Below are 14868 nucleotides of genomic sequence, written 5' to 3'. Positions count from 1 at the left end.
CCACAGGCAAATTCTTTATCCTAGTGAATCTGGATCTACCAGATAACTATAGAATCCTCTAAACTCCAAAGCCTTGGTCAATCTACCAGTACCACCAGCACCAGTGGGAGCTCATTAAAAATGCAGAATCTCAGGTCCCACCCCACACCTAATGAATCCAAACCTGCCCTTTATACTGAGATCCCCAGGTAATTTGAATGCATATTAAAGTTTAAAAAGAACTGATCTCATGAAATCTTACAGCTAACGCAGAGACCTAGGAGAACAACACTGTGCAAAAATTGAAAAGAACTTCTGTAAAATGCTGGGGGCAAGAAAATAAAGAAAAAAAAATAGTGACTTTCATATATCATTTCCTTAATACATTTCATTTTTCTTTTTTATGCCTTGTTTTGAAAAGCCACCATTATCTTGGCATGCTTTAGATGGAAACCATTTACTGTGCAAGATTTCTGTTCATGTTCTTAAATGTATGCAAAAATAACTTGTCTAACCCCTACTATTGTGCCTGGCCCTTTGAAATGTGTTTCTTGCTGACGTGCTTGTTTCTCCTTTCCAGTCCTGACACAGCTCTCCCCGAGGAGCAGCCACATTCCAGCTCCCAGTGCGCCCCTCTCCACTGTCTCTCCAAGCCTCCTCACCCCTAGTCTTCATCTCCTGTGGACGAACATCTGGGGTGGAAGTTTTGTAGCCACACACAGGATACTGCCCAAGATCCAGCGGGTGTTTTCTTCTCAGTTGTTAGATATACAATTGGATTAATGTCCATCATTTTGGAAGACGAGAGAAAGTTGAGAAGAACATGAAGCACAGACCCTGATGTGATAAAACATTTTGTGGTTTCTCTGAGTCACAGATAAACTTCTGCCATCAAATGGCTACAGTTCATTTAAGTTTAAAAAAAAGAAAAAAAGAAATAGGAAACATGTCTCAGATGGCTGGCTTTACCTCGATAGCGTAAGAGAGACCTAAGACATGTAAAATACATATATTGTAATATCATCTTTCCTCACACTCCAAATTCAGCTAGGGAAGTTGATTCCAATATTTTTGTCATTGATATTTATTTTGTACTTTATTTGCTACATGATTTATGTCTATAAAAATAATTTCGCTGAAGTGAATTTAATTCATTTATTTTCAAATAAGCATAATTTGCTCAATTAAGTATGAGTTTGAATTTAGTTTGAAATCTGGAATTGGCCAGACTGTGGTCTTTTTTCTTGCACAAAATGATAAATGAGGTGCATCAGAATGTTAACAATAACTGTATTTTGCTGCTACGCTGGTATTGTTTATGCACTTATTTTCTAATCAGTAGCTTATTAACTGCTGGGTTTTGTTTTTGTATTTTTAACTAGAGTTCTTCACTGGACATTACTAAGTAAATCTAAGAAAGAGACTAAGTTATGATTTATTGATTTGATAGCATCTTTAATTTTATTTTTTCATCGCAGTTGAGTAGATGTACTGGTGCTGCTCCTTTGTATGTGTGTATGTGTGTAAAACGTTAAAGAAGGCTCAATAACTTGAAGGGAAAAAAATGGTGTGTTTATTTAACAACCAGGATTTTTTTTACTTCTCCCAAAATCAGGGTCCTACTGAGTCTTTCCTGATAAAAGGTATCAAGTACAAACAGGAAAATATATACATACATAGATGTAAGATAGCCTTTAATTAATTAATTTACCCAGAGAGTGTTCAAAGTTTGATTAAAATTGTATGTTTTGTTGTTGTTAGGTTTTTTCATAACGAATCTTCCTTGCCAAAAAAAAATAGATAATAAACCTTAGCTCATTGTCTACTTTTGACAAACACTCAGGTGCCTACAAACATTCTATTATCTTGAGATAATACATGTTCCTGGTTAATTTACAGATTCTGCTGGGTAACTTTTATGACTTGATTTAAGGCAGTGGATTTTCATAGCAAAATTTATTTTGCACATAATCTGACAAACAAGGAAAACAGCTAACTGAGCTGAAAGGTCTAACACTCTTGGGCTCCTTAACCATCAAGTGCTGCCCACACAATTGCTCCTAGCCCTGATTCCTTGTCTTTGTCAGATAGCCTTAACTTATTTAAAACCATAAGGGTTTACCTTTTCATGTAAAGACATCTGTAACTTCTCTTCAAAACAAAAATGACCCTCACTGTTAACACAAAGGACAGTTACCAGTGTAGGGCACTGAGAAAGGAGATCCAGGAGCCACTCAGCTTATTGAGCGGACATGGGTGGCACAGAAATGGAGTGGTCCATCAGAGACCAAATGGTAAGTCATAAAGCACATTGCAGGAGCTTTTGTCAGTCATCCGCCTATTAAGTAGTGGTCGCTATTACCAAAGCAACCAGGACGTTTTGTGTTCTTTATATGAGTGCTATTTTCCACAGTGTCATTTATTATGCAACGTGGAGTAAAGAGTTGAATTCTTCACCAAAATAGGGATTCAGGTTAAAGTACAGAAACAGAAACAAAACGATTCGACACGAAGTTCCTAACCATAGCAGCCTGACCTTCTGCTCTTTTCTACCTGCATGGCCTTGCTGTTCCGAAACATTGTCTTCATTTCATTGGTGGTGTGTCTGCCTGGTACCAGTGTTGGTGAGACTGTGGATTTTATCAGCGTTCAATGAAAGAAAGCTTACCCCTGCCCTCACTTTTTGTTTTTTTATTTTTCCCCCTTTGTCAAGCACCATGTGTTTGGACCTGAGAAGTGGCATAGCTGCTAAGTTGACTTTTAATAAAAACTGTTTGTGCCTGAGGGAAATATATGCCTTTTTAAAACGTACCTCAGAACATGTTCCTATATCACTGCATTGGTTTTGTTTGGGGGACTGGGAGTTCAGCAGGAAGTACTGTCTGTGTGTGAGGCGATGTTGTATTCGCATTCTTTATCCCTAACTCTGGATCTAGGACTCCATGAAAAGCCGGGTCACACACAAAACATGTATTTCTTCCAATACAAAGTGTATTATTACGTCTATTATAAACTAGTTTCATTTCAGTTATTTATCTTCATAGAGTGGGAAAGGCTTGTTCTGAAATACTAATTCTATCAAAATAATAATTTTAGTGAATCTTTGCCAAGAAGTTATAGAAACTTGGAAATAAATTTCTCATTTTCAGCACAAAATTAAGTGATAGTCCCTAAGAAGTAAGAGAGAATAACATGTATTTACACTGTGGCATCATTTAGTATAGTTTAAACTGAGCCATATCTCTATTTATTTATAGGCATTTAAAATGAATCAATATGTGTAGTGTTGATAAAAATCAGTATCTGTAAAGATAACATCAGGAATTCAAAAGGAAATTGAAAAGTGGAAGAACTAGAGAACCAAAAAGAATGAACCTCATTAAAACTGATTGAAGACATACTTGGAGAGGAAAAATAAACAGCAGAAATACACTAAAAAATACTGACTAATTATTGCAAACACAGTGAGCAAAGATTAATGCTAACTAAGTAAAAGTAGTTGGCAAAGTAAACAGGTAGTTTTTTAAAAGTAAGCACAATTACAATATTGAAAAGAATAGTATGGAGAAATGCTTTCCTCCTGAGGATTTTCCTTAATCAAAAAATAAGAAGAAGCCATAAATTGTCTTTGGCCTGAGTGCTGAGTGGCATAAATAAAGGAGCTTGGCTTGATCTTTCTCGTCCACACATAATCCATTAGATCCCATTCATATATCCAATTCTGGATTCTAATAAAAGGAATTTGGAGAACTTTGAGAAAAAGGAAAATTGTTAAATAAGGGAAGACCTATTTAGAAATTATACTTTAGTCTAACAAAGAGGAGGTACAATAGTGGTCTTCAAGAAAAGAACATTTAACAAATGATAGATATCAGCTAAGATACTGTTACTAAGTCTAGAATGAAAAAGACTTCAGTGTGAAGGATGTATAGTAACTCTAGGAAAGAGATTTTTAACACTGGGAAATTAACATGGAAATTGATAATCATAAGGAATAGTTGTTTTTTAAAAATTGAATATCATTGGTGGTCTAGTAAGTATTAAGTGGCAAGATAGGAGAATGCATTTCAGTTCTGGGAGTTCATAATCCTGTGATTCTTTTAAGTTTTAAGATACATTAAAGTTTTACTGGTTAATCATAAAATATTTTGTATTTAAAAATAGGATGGCAATCTTAATTTTTCCAAGATATTGGTTGGAAAAAAAGAAGGATTGTTGGTATTATTTTTTCTTCTAGCTATATTCTATGGTATCTTTAAAATTGTTCAGAATATAGTACTTTTAGTAAAAAAACTTCAATTGTCAGAGTCTAAAAAACAATGTCCTCAGGAATACTTCAGAAATAGAAGGTATGCAATGCCTTAGTGGGGGCAAATGCATTTCAGATTTTGTCTTTATTTAGAAGGATCTTCAGTATACGACATTTGCTTTTTCGTGCTTTGGAAAATATCCTTGTGCAGAGAAGTCCTTCTGTTTGAAACAAGCGTGAAACATTGGTCCAATAACCTAAAAATATGGAAATTTCTTGATATTCTGTATTAATTAAAGTTCTCTACATGTCTCAAATGGAGATCACAAAACATGAAAAGGAAGAAATGAAATACCTTTTCTTCTGGGATGAGTGTCAATTTTAAGGTATAATTGTCATAATCAGTCAAAAGTTACAATCTGTCCCTCAGTGACATCGGGGGAAGCTGATGGATTTCCAGTAAGGAACTGCGGTGGGTTCAACCTCAGGCTGCCACAAATACATTGATATGGTAGGTAGGAAGTAGGACTACATTTGAAAGAAACTTATAAAGTTCACAATTTTAAAAAGGTTGCCCTCCAGTTTTTTTGTTTGTTTATAAACTAGAGTGATGTGATTTTAAGTAATCCTTACATTTAAGGCTGCAAAAAATGTACAAGAATATGTTTTCAAGTAAAGGGAACATAATTCTTCAAAAAGCTGTTGAACTGGAGTTATGATAGGTTATGACAGATAGCATGATCAGTACTGATACTGACAAGTACTTTTTTATCTTAAAATCAACTTCTATGGAACTACAAGATCAATCTAGCTCCCGAGTGACCTTTTCCATTGTCTGTAATAATGCCCTCAGATGAGTTGTGTCTAAAATTAAGTTCATCTTTATTTATATGCCAACTTAACTGCCAGAGTCCCTAATGTATTGCATTTGTAACCTGATCCTATTATGTTAATACCTGAAAGATTTCATCTAGACATGTCTTTCGTCCATATTATTCAAAGTGTAATTGAAAGAGAGATTTAGTATTAAGACATGTTCCCCAACTGAGAATTTTCCAGAATATTCTACTTAAGAAGAAGAGCAATTAACTGCCTTTAGTGTAAGGGTGAGAGTGCATAGAAATATGCAATGTAAAATGTTTGCATGAATTGTTTCACATATGTATGCTTTCCCATATTCATAAGATGAACACTATAGAAGTCTCATTTCTCTGTGATCTTCTGTCCATTAGGAATGTAAGGAGATTGTTATCTATATCTAGTCTCCTTTCCATATTGAAATGCATGGCTCTAATCCTCAGTGTGTTTTTATCCCTTACTTCTCGAGTTATTTAAAATTTGCCCTATTTAAACTGAAGCCTGGATAAACTGATGAGCCAGATTATTCCTGTGATTGGAATTTAATTGCTGTAGAACACTCGTTGAGAACATATTTTTTACTTTTTTTCTTTCAGAATTACTATTCGATCATTTTCTCTAATGAAAACACCGAGAAGTAAATCTGGTGCTTCTTAGTGTAAATATGTTTTTCTTTTTAAAAAGTCATTTTAAAACAAAGATGAGAGAACTATAAAGTAAGGGGAAATATCATTTTATTTAAAAATAATTATTCAGTGATAGATAACGGAGATACAGAATGAACCACTGGGTTCATAGGTATGATTTGTGCAGCCAATCTTAGAGGAAATACATCATTTTAACATTATTCCCATGAAATGTTTAAGCTCCATGGTTTGACTATGAGAGTCAAACAATTATTATTTGAAAATCTCATGACATTTTTATAATCTACTCTGTTTTTATTTGCATGATTATGCTTATGTGATGAACCATCCATGATTCTGATACTGTATTTCTTTCCAGTATTAACATGTGTATTGTGTGGCCAGCCCTGATTTATACACTGTATTATTGTTGTAATGATTCAACTGTTCCTACATTTAATTGCAGTTTTATTATTATGCCTTTTGGGGTTAAATGATGTGAAGTGTTTCCACCTACTGATAAATACCATATGAAAACGTGACTAAAAGACTGATCTAAGAAACTTTTTTGTTGTTATTTTTAAAAATATGAATTTCAAAAGAAATGTTCTCAAAGACACATGCATTTGTTTTAAATTCAAAAAATTCTTATGAATTTATTATTGCTTGTACTTTAACTTTTTTTATTGTAGACAATCCTAAGTGAATAATGTCTCATGGGAGAATCCACATGCTATGTGCTTGTGTTTGTGTAATCTGATCGTGCACTCAATGGTTGGAAAAGGCACTCCAGTGCTAAGAAATAACCAGAAGACAATATGTCGATTCTTACATCTTGGTTTATGTTACCAACTGAATATCGTGTCATGCATAACTTTTTCCAGTAAATAAACTGGTTATTTTTTGTTCATTTCATTAATGCTGCCTTTTTATCAATTTGAGCAGTTTTTCTGTATGTCGTTTTGATGTATACTTACAAAAAGGATAAGAGTATATGAATTCAGATATGCTCTACATGTTTATTCAAAGTGAGGACTTATTTGAACTAAAAACTAGATGCTTTGCCTTAACAACAATTCTATACATTCCTGATAAGTAATGTGCATCAACTCTGCTCATTCCCTACAGTTATCACCTCTTCTACTTGTAATCTTTTCTAGAAAGCTATTTTGGCAGGAGGATATACTTGGCTGAATTCGATTAGAAATGTACCAACATGAAGAAAATGCTTGTTCTAAAACAGGAAACATTATTTTGATGAAAGAAGAAAGAAGTTTGTATGAATTATTTTGGGAGACAGTTCGTCTTTGTTCTCTTTCCTCTTTGTTCTTTTTGGAACAGCAGAGTTCCAAAACTTTGAGGGAGGTTAATTGACTAGCTCCTCCTACAAATACATATTGTAGTAAATCAGCTGCTTTGGGAACCATCCACTTTGATTCGACTTTATTTAAAGGGTGGAGGAGGGAGAGAGCCAGATAGAATATGGCATTCTAGTGAGTTAAAATATCTAACGCAATCATTATAGCTAATCAAATTCGTGCCACACGGGCAGCCAACATCCTGGCTAAAGTTGTCTGCTCACTTGCTGCATAAATACAGCACCAGAAATAATGTCAACTTTTCTACAAATCTTTCCTTTTTCTCTTCCAAAAGAACTATTGTTTTTCTTTGAGGTTGGATCTATAAGTCTATTTGATGCTTGACTTTCTCTTACATGATAAAGCTGATAGTCTGTCACATTCAAAAGCAAAAACAGCAGGATGCATCAAGAAAGTCTCTTCTTATCTATGTATTTTGCAGGCAACTTGGGCAGCCTATATTGTGAAGGCATTGGGAGGATTCCTGCAACCCATAAGAGATGAGAAAGAGATCAGAATTGATGGGAACTTGAGGGAGTCTTGCTCTGTCACCCAGGCTGGAGCACAGTGGCGCCATCTTGGCTCACTGCAACCTCCGACTCCATGGTTCAAGCTATTCTCCTGCCTCAGCCTCCTGAGTAGCTGGGGTTACAGGCACATACTACCGTGCCCAGCTAATTTTTGTATTTTTAGTAGAGATGGGATATCATCATGTTGGCCAGGATGATGGTCTTGTCTCCTGACCTCATGATCTGCTCACCTCGGCCTCCCAAAGTGCTGGGATTACAGGCGTAAGCCACCACACCCGGCCGAATTTTCTTTTTTTTCTTCCTTTTGAAACATGGCCTCACTCTGCCACCCAGGCAGGAGTGCAGTGGCATGATCTTGGCTCACTGCAGCCTCTACCTCCTGGGCTCAAATGATTCTGCCACCTCAGCCTCCTAAGTAGCTGGGATCACAGGCATGTACACCTGCCTGGCTAATTGTTTACTTTTTTTTTTGTACAGATGAGGTCCCACTATGTTGCCTAGGCTGGTCTTGAGCTCCTGGGCTCAAGTAATTCTCTCACCTGAGACTCTGAAAGTGTTGTAATTATAGGCATGAGCCACATCGCCCAGCCAGGAAAGGATTTTCTTAGTTTTTGGTTGTACACACGCCGACTAGTACATTGTAGGAACTCAGTCAATTTTGAATTAGAGTAGTTGTTCCTCAGAAGTGAGTTTCTTGGCTTTCTTGACATCTAGCTTTCTCATAAGACATCCAGAATTGAGTTTACAGAACCTAATGTCACCTACTTAAATAATTACAGCAGGCACTACATATCAACTAATTGGGGGAAATGGCCTTTAAATTAAGTGAATGTTTATGCCTATCATTCTTTCTTGGTGAATCTAAAATCTGGATCTCTAACCCTGTAACAGGAGGTTAAGTATGTACGATGAAATAAATCTAAGAGTTGTTCTTCTTTTGTGTGTGTGTGACAAGATCTTGCTGTGTGGCCTAGGCTGGAGTGCACTGGCGGGATCACAGTTCACTGCAGCCCTGACCTCATAGGCTCAAGTGATCCTCCCACTGCAGCCTCCCAAGTAGCTAGGACCACAGGTGCACACCATCATGCCTGGCTAATTTTTTATTTTTTATAAAGATGAGGTCTTCCTATGTTGCCCAGTCTGGTTTCAAAGCCCTAGACTCAAGCGATGCTCCTGCCACGGCCTCTCAAAGTGCTGGGATTACACAGGTATGAGCCACCATGCCCAACTGAGTTTCTTTTTTTTTTTTTTTTGAGACGGAGTCTCGCTCTATCGCCCGGGCTGGAGTGCAGTGGCGGGATCTCAGCTCACTGCAAGCTCCGCCTCCCGGGTTTACGCCATTCTCCTGCCTCAGCCTCCCGAGTAGCTGGGACTACAGGCGCCCGCCACCTCGCCCGGCTAGTTTTTTGTATTTTTTTAGTAGAGACGGGGTTTCACCGTGTTCGCCAGGATGGTCTCGATCTCCTGACCTCGTGATCCGCCCGTCTCGGCCTCCCAAAGTGCTGGGATTACAGGCTTGAGCCACCGCGCCCGGCCCCAACTGAGTTTCTTAAACAATTTATGAATCAACTACACTTAAATGCTTTAGAAGACCGTCAGAATAATTAATCCACAAAATAACTGTCAAGGAAGATAAATCTCTGGGAAAAATATTGCCAGTGTCAAAAGTAAACAATTTATAATATAATTTGAATGTAGGAAGCAACATAAAGATAAATCATAACTATAGTGGCTTCTTGTTAAATAGTAAAGAAACGTTAAAGTAAGAATATCTTGTTTTCTTTTTCCTTTTCTTTTTTTTTTTGAGACAGGGTCTCGCACTGTTTCCTAGGCTGGAGTGCAATGGCGTGATCTCAGTTCACTGCAAGCTCCGCCTCCTGGGTTCACACCATTCTCCTGCCTCAGCCTCCCAAGTAGCTGGGACTACAGGTGCCCACCACCACACCTGGCTAATTTTTTTGTATTTTTAGTAGAGATGGGGTTTCACCATGTTAGCCAGGATGGTGTTGATCTCTTGACCTCGTGATCTGCCCACCTCGGCCTCCCAAAGTGCTGGGATTAGAGGCATTAGCCACTGTGCCCAGCCTTTTTTTTTTTTTTTTTTTAAGATTTATTTATTTAGTTAGTTTTTAGTTTTTAGTTTCACTTTTGTTGCTCAGGCTGGAGTACAATGGGGCAATCTCAGCTCACTGCAACCTCCACCTCCCAAGTTCAAGCGATTCTCCTACCTCGGCCTCTGGAGTAGCTGGGATTACCACCATGCCTGGTTAATTTTTTGTATTTTTAGTAAAGATGGGGTTTCATCATGTTGGCCAGCCTGGTCCTGAACTCGTGACGTCAGATGATCCACCCTCCTTGATCTCCCAAAGTGCTCGGAATACAGGTGTGAGCCACCATGCCCAGCACCTCATTTTCCTTATTATCTATATCAGTAGGGAATAAAAGAAAGGTAATTCAGTAAGTTAGCTTCTGTTACTACTAAAGTCAGGTGAAAGACTGTAAAAAGTAGGATAGACATATGTTTCATACGCCAAGATGGACTTGTCTATATAATTTGCTAGTCCCAGTGCAAAATGAAAATGCAAGGCTCCTTGATAGAAAATAGGAAGAATTTCAAGACAGTGACAGCAATGCATTAGGTCAAGCATGGGGTCCTTCTAAGCACAGGGCCTTGTTTGACTGCAGGGATCCACAGGCCATGAAATCAGCCTTGCCCCAGAATGTGCTGAAATAATTATTCAGGATCTCAACACTGAATGTAGCTATTCAGAAACTGGGCTTTGTTGACCAGGCGCTGTGGATCATGCCTGTAATCCCAGCACTTTGGGAGGCCAAAGCAGGTGGATCACGAGGTCAGGAGTTTGAGACCAGCCTGACTAAAATGGTGAAACCCCATCTCTACTAAAAATACAAAAATTAGCCAGACTTGGTGGTGCGCGCCTGTAATCCCAGCTATTCAGGAGTTTGAGGCAGGAGAACAGCTTGAACCCAGGAAGCAGAGGTTGCAGTGAGCCAAGATTGTGCCACTATGCTCCAGCCTGGGTGACAGAGCAAGACACTGTCTCAAAAATTAAAAAAAAAAAAAAAAAAAAAAAAAAAATATATATATATATATATATATGAAACTGGGCTTTGTTTGTAACAAAATAGATTTCTAAGTTTCTGTGCTTGGAAGGAAGAATATTAACGTGTTTATATCCTGGGGAAAAATATTTAATGCTAATATATCAAACAGATCTAAAGTTGAATCTTGCAATACTTCCATATTCCAATGAAGCCATAACATGTCAACTCAAAATTTCTAAACTCTGACACGAGTATCAAGTCATACTAAGATTATAAAAATCTTTAAATCTTCAAAAAAGCAGCAGTAGACATTTTAATTTGTGTATATTAAAGTAAAACTAATTTAAGAACCCTACTGCTACTTTTATAGTTTGATGTCCTTTGAAGTTGTAAAGTATTAATAATGTCAGTCAAATGTCACAGGAAGGTTTGCCTAACTGAAAAGAGCTATTAGCCCAAGATTAATCAGTGATTCGTGACAACCTTTATTCCAAATAAACAAAAAAAGAAATTATTTACCTCATTGAAATTCATTGATTTTGAATACATGGGTGCTTATGTGTAGTAAACCACCCTATATGTAAAAAGGGGAGAATATAAAAATATATATTAAGTTTTTCTTGTTTTGGATAAAGTAACAGTGGACACCAATAAAAATGGTTATCTGTAAAAGAGCAAAGGGTATGATAAAAGGGTGGAAGCCAGACTCTTCCAGTGTATGAATGCCTTTTTTATATATTGTTTTCAACCATGTAAATAAATGATTTATCCAAAGAAAAAAATTAAGAAAATGTGGGCTCTCAAAAATTTCACAAGCCAGAAATAAAAGCACAAAATCAGCTGGGCGTGGTGGCTCATGCCTGTAATCCCAGCACTTTGGGAGGGCGAGGCAGGCGGATCATGAGGTCAGGAGATCAAGACCAACCTGGCTAACACGGTGAAACCCCGTCTCTACTAAAAATACAAAAAAATTAGCCGAGCGTTGTGGCAGGAGCCTGTAGTCCCAGCTACTTGGGAGGCTGAGGCAGGAGAATGGCGTGAGCCCCTGGGAGGCGGAGCTTGTAGTGAGCCGAGATCACGCCACTGCACTCCAGCTTGGGCGATAGAGTGAGACTCCGTCTCTAAATAAATGAATAAATAAAATTGTGTTTAAATTCTAACCCTGGCACTTACTAGCTCTGTCACTTTAGAAAGGTTCTTACCCTCTCCAAGCTTAAGTGGTCTCGTTTTTTAAATGAGGATTAAAAAATGCCTACTTGGGCTGGGCTCAGTGGCTCATGCCTGTAATCCTAGCACGTTGGGAGACCAAGGCGGGCGGATCACCTGAGATTGGGAAAAAAAACCCGGCTGGGTGGATCACTTGAGGTCAGGAGTTTGAGACCAGCCTGGCCAACATGGTGAAACCCCGGCTCTAAATCAGCCAGGTGTGGTGGCACGTGGTTGTAATCCCAGCTACTTGGGAGGCTGAGACAGGGAAAATTGCTTGAACCTGGGAGGTGGAGGTTGCCGTGAGCCAAGATAGACCACTGCACTCCAGCCTGGGCAACAGAGCAAAACTCAGCAAAAATAAAACAAAAGCCTACTTGGCAAGGTTATTACAAAGATTAAATGAAATAACATATATAACATCTTTCAAACAGTGTTTAGTCTTTAGTAGCTATTATTATTACTAGAGTTTCACTCTTTTTTTTTTTTTTTTTTTGACTTGGAGTCTAGCTCTGTCGCCCAGGCTGGAGTGCAGTGGCCTATTTCGGCTCACTGCAAGTTCAGTCTCCCAGGTTCCCGCCATTCTCCTGCCTCAGCCTCCCAAGTAGCTGGGACTACAAGCACCTGCCACCAGGCCCAGCTAAATTTTTTGTATTTTTAAAATAGAAACGGGGGTTTCACTGTGTTAGCCAGGATGGTCTCGATCTCCTGACGTCGTGATCCGCCTGCCTCGCCTTCCCAAAGTGCTGGGATTACAGGCGTGAGCCACCACGCCCGGCTAGAGTTTTGCTCTTGTTGCCCAGGCTGGAGTGTAATGGGCGATCTCGGCTCACGGCAACCTCCACCTCCTGGGTTCAAGCACTTCTCCTGCCTCAGCCTCCCGAGTAGCTGGGATTACAGGCATGCACCACCTGGCCTGGCCAATTTTTTGCATTTTTAGTAGAGACGGGGTTTCACCATGTTAGCCAGGCTGGTCTCTAACTCCTGACCTCAAGTGATCCACGCACCTGGGCCTCCCAAAGTGCTGGGATTACAGGCGTGAGCCACCACGCCCAGCCGATACTACCGTTTTCTGTATCTCCTCCATCCATGGTACATATATAATAGGAACTTCCAAAAGGTATGAACCCTCGTTTTGTTCCCTAATGTATCTCAAACCCCTAGAGTAGAATCTGGGATGAAATAAGCTCTCAATAACAGTTGCTGAATTAACACATGTATAAATGAATGAATGAATTTCATGCATGTCAATATATAGGACCCCAATTATCTAGGTACTGTGTTATTAAAAATAGTATTAGTGGCTGGGCGCGGTGGCTCACACCTGTAATCCCAGCACTTTGCGAGGCTGAGGCGGGCAGATCACCTAAGGTCCGGAAAAAAAAAAATAGCTGGGTGCAGGGGCATGAGCCTGTAATCCCAGCTACTCAGGGAGGCTGAGGCAAGGGAATCGCTTGAACCCTGGGGCCAGGGGTTGCAGTGAGCCGGGATGGTGCCACTGCACTCCAGCCTGGGCGACAGAGGGAGACTCTGTCTCAAACAAACAAACAAAAAAGAGTTTTATAATAATTATATAGCTATCATAGTATGTTAGATTATGAAACTGTAACGTAAAAATAAAAAGAACAGGGAAAAAAGATTGTGTCAGATTGGGGTAGGGAGAAAGTAAAACAGATTTTTTTTTTTTTTTTTTTTTTTTTGAGATGGAGTCTCGCTGTGTCTCCCAGACTGGAGCGCAGTGGCACTATACCTGCTCACTGCAAGCTCCACCTCCCAGGTTCACGCCATTCTCCTGCCTCAGCCTCCCGAGTAGCTGGGACTACAGGCGCCCGCCACCACGCCCAGCTAATTTTTTGTATTTTTAGTAGAGACGGGGTTTCACCGTGTTAGCCAGGATGGTCTCCATCTCCTGACCTAGTGATCCACCCGCCTCAGCCTCCCAAAGTGCTGTGATTGCAGGCGTAAGCCACCACGCTCAGCCGTAAAACAGATTATTAAATGGGGTGATCAGGTTGGGCCTCATCAAAAAGACAAAACAAGAAAAAAATCATTCTTTTCACATCATGGTTGCTTCAGTTTTAAAAAATATTAAATAACCCATATTCAATTTTTTTTTCCAAATTTTGTAGAACTAATTCTCTATCTAAAAATACCAGGCCAGGTGCAGTGGTTCATGCCTATAATCCCAGCACTTTGGGAGGCCAAGCCAGGAGGATCAATTTGAGGTCAGGAGTTTGAGACAACCATAGGCAACATAGCGAGTCCTCATCTCTATAAAAAAAATGAAAAAATTAGCCAAGCATGGTGGCATCTGCTGGTAGTCCCACCTACTGGAGAATCTGAGGTGTGAGGACTGCTTGACGCCAGGAGTTTAATGCCACAGTGAACCTTGATCATGCCACTGTATTCCAGCCTGGGTGACAGAGGGAGACTATCTCAAAAAAATGAAAGTAAAAATAAATATCAAACAACAATTAACATTAAGTAATAGCATTTTCAAAAACAAGTATTTTTAAGTTGTGTAATAGTTTGGCATAACCATTACAAAATATGCATATATAGATATAGATATAAATGTATTTTTTTAAGAGACAGGGTCAGCTGGGCGTGGTGGCTCATGCCTATAATCCCAGTAGTTTGGGAGGCCGAGGTGGGCGGATCACGAGGTCAGGAGATCAAGACTATCCTGGCCAACATGATGAAAACCCGTCTCTACTAAAAATACAAAAACTAGCTGGGCGTGGTGGTGCACCCCTGTAGTCCCAGCTACTCGGGAGGCTGAGGCAGGAGAATTGCTTGAAACCGGGAGGTAGAGGTTGCAGTGAGCCGAGATCATGCCGCTGCACTCCAGCCTGGGCGACAGAGCAAGACTCCTCTGTCTCAAAAAAAAGTAAATAAATAAGAGAGACAGGGTCTTGCTGTGTTGTCCAAGCTGGACTTGAACGCCTGGGGTCACTCCTGCCTTAGCCTCCCAAGTAGCTAAGACTGCAGCTGTG

The 14868-nt window shown here is 39.3% G+C and overlaps 1 protein-coding gene across 5 annotated transcripts in view; it reads left to right on the top strand.

Moving 5' to 3' along the window:
• Positions 1 to 14868, top strand: part of BICD1 (BICD cargo adaptor 1) — a 285326-nt gene that overhangs the window by 266632 nt on the left and 3826 nt on the right. For 3 of the 5 annotated variants that reach the window (XR_004439970.1, XM_033222476.1, XM_033222475.1), the window contains one exon: positions 560 to 6437. The exons of 1 other annotated variant lie outside the window; for it this stretch is intronic. Coding sequence is in view for 2 of the 4 variants with exons in the window: in XM_033222476.1 (XP_033078367.1) it covers positions 560 to 565 (6 nt within the window). In the remaining 2 variants the exon portion in view is untranslated. Of the gene's footprint in view, positions 1 to 559; positions 6628 to 14868 lie in introns of those variants that run through there. One more of the 5 variants, XM_033222472.1, reaches the window with a different exon arrangement.

This window comes from Trachypithecus francoisi, unplaced genomic scaffold, assembly GCF_009764315.1.
Source record: "Trachypithecus francoisi isolate TF-2019V2 unplaced genomic scaffold, Tfra_2.0 Lachesis_group11, whole genome shotgun sequence".
Lineage (NCBI taxonomy): Eukaryota > Metazoa > Chordata > Mammalia > Primates > Cercopithecidae > Trachypithecus > Trachypithecus francoisi.
This window is presented reverse-complemented; position numbering and strand designations above follow the sequence as displayed.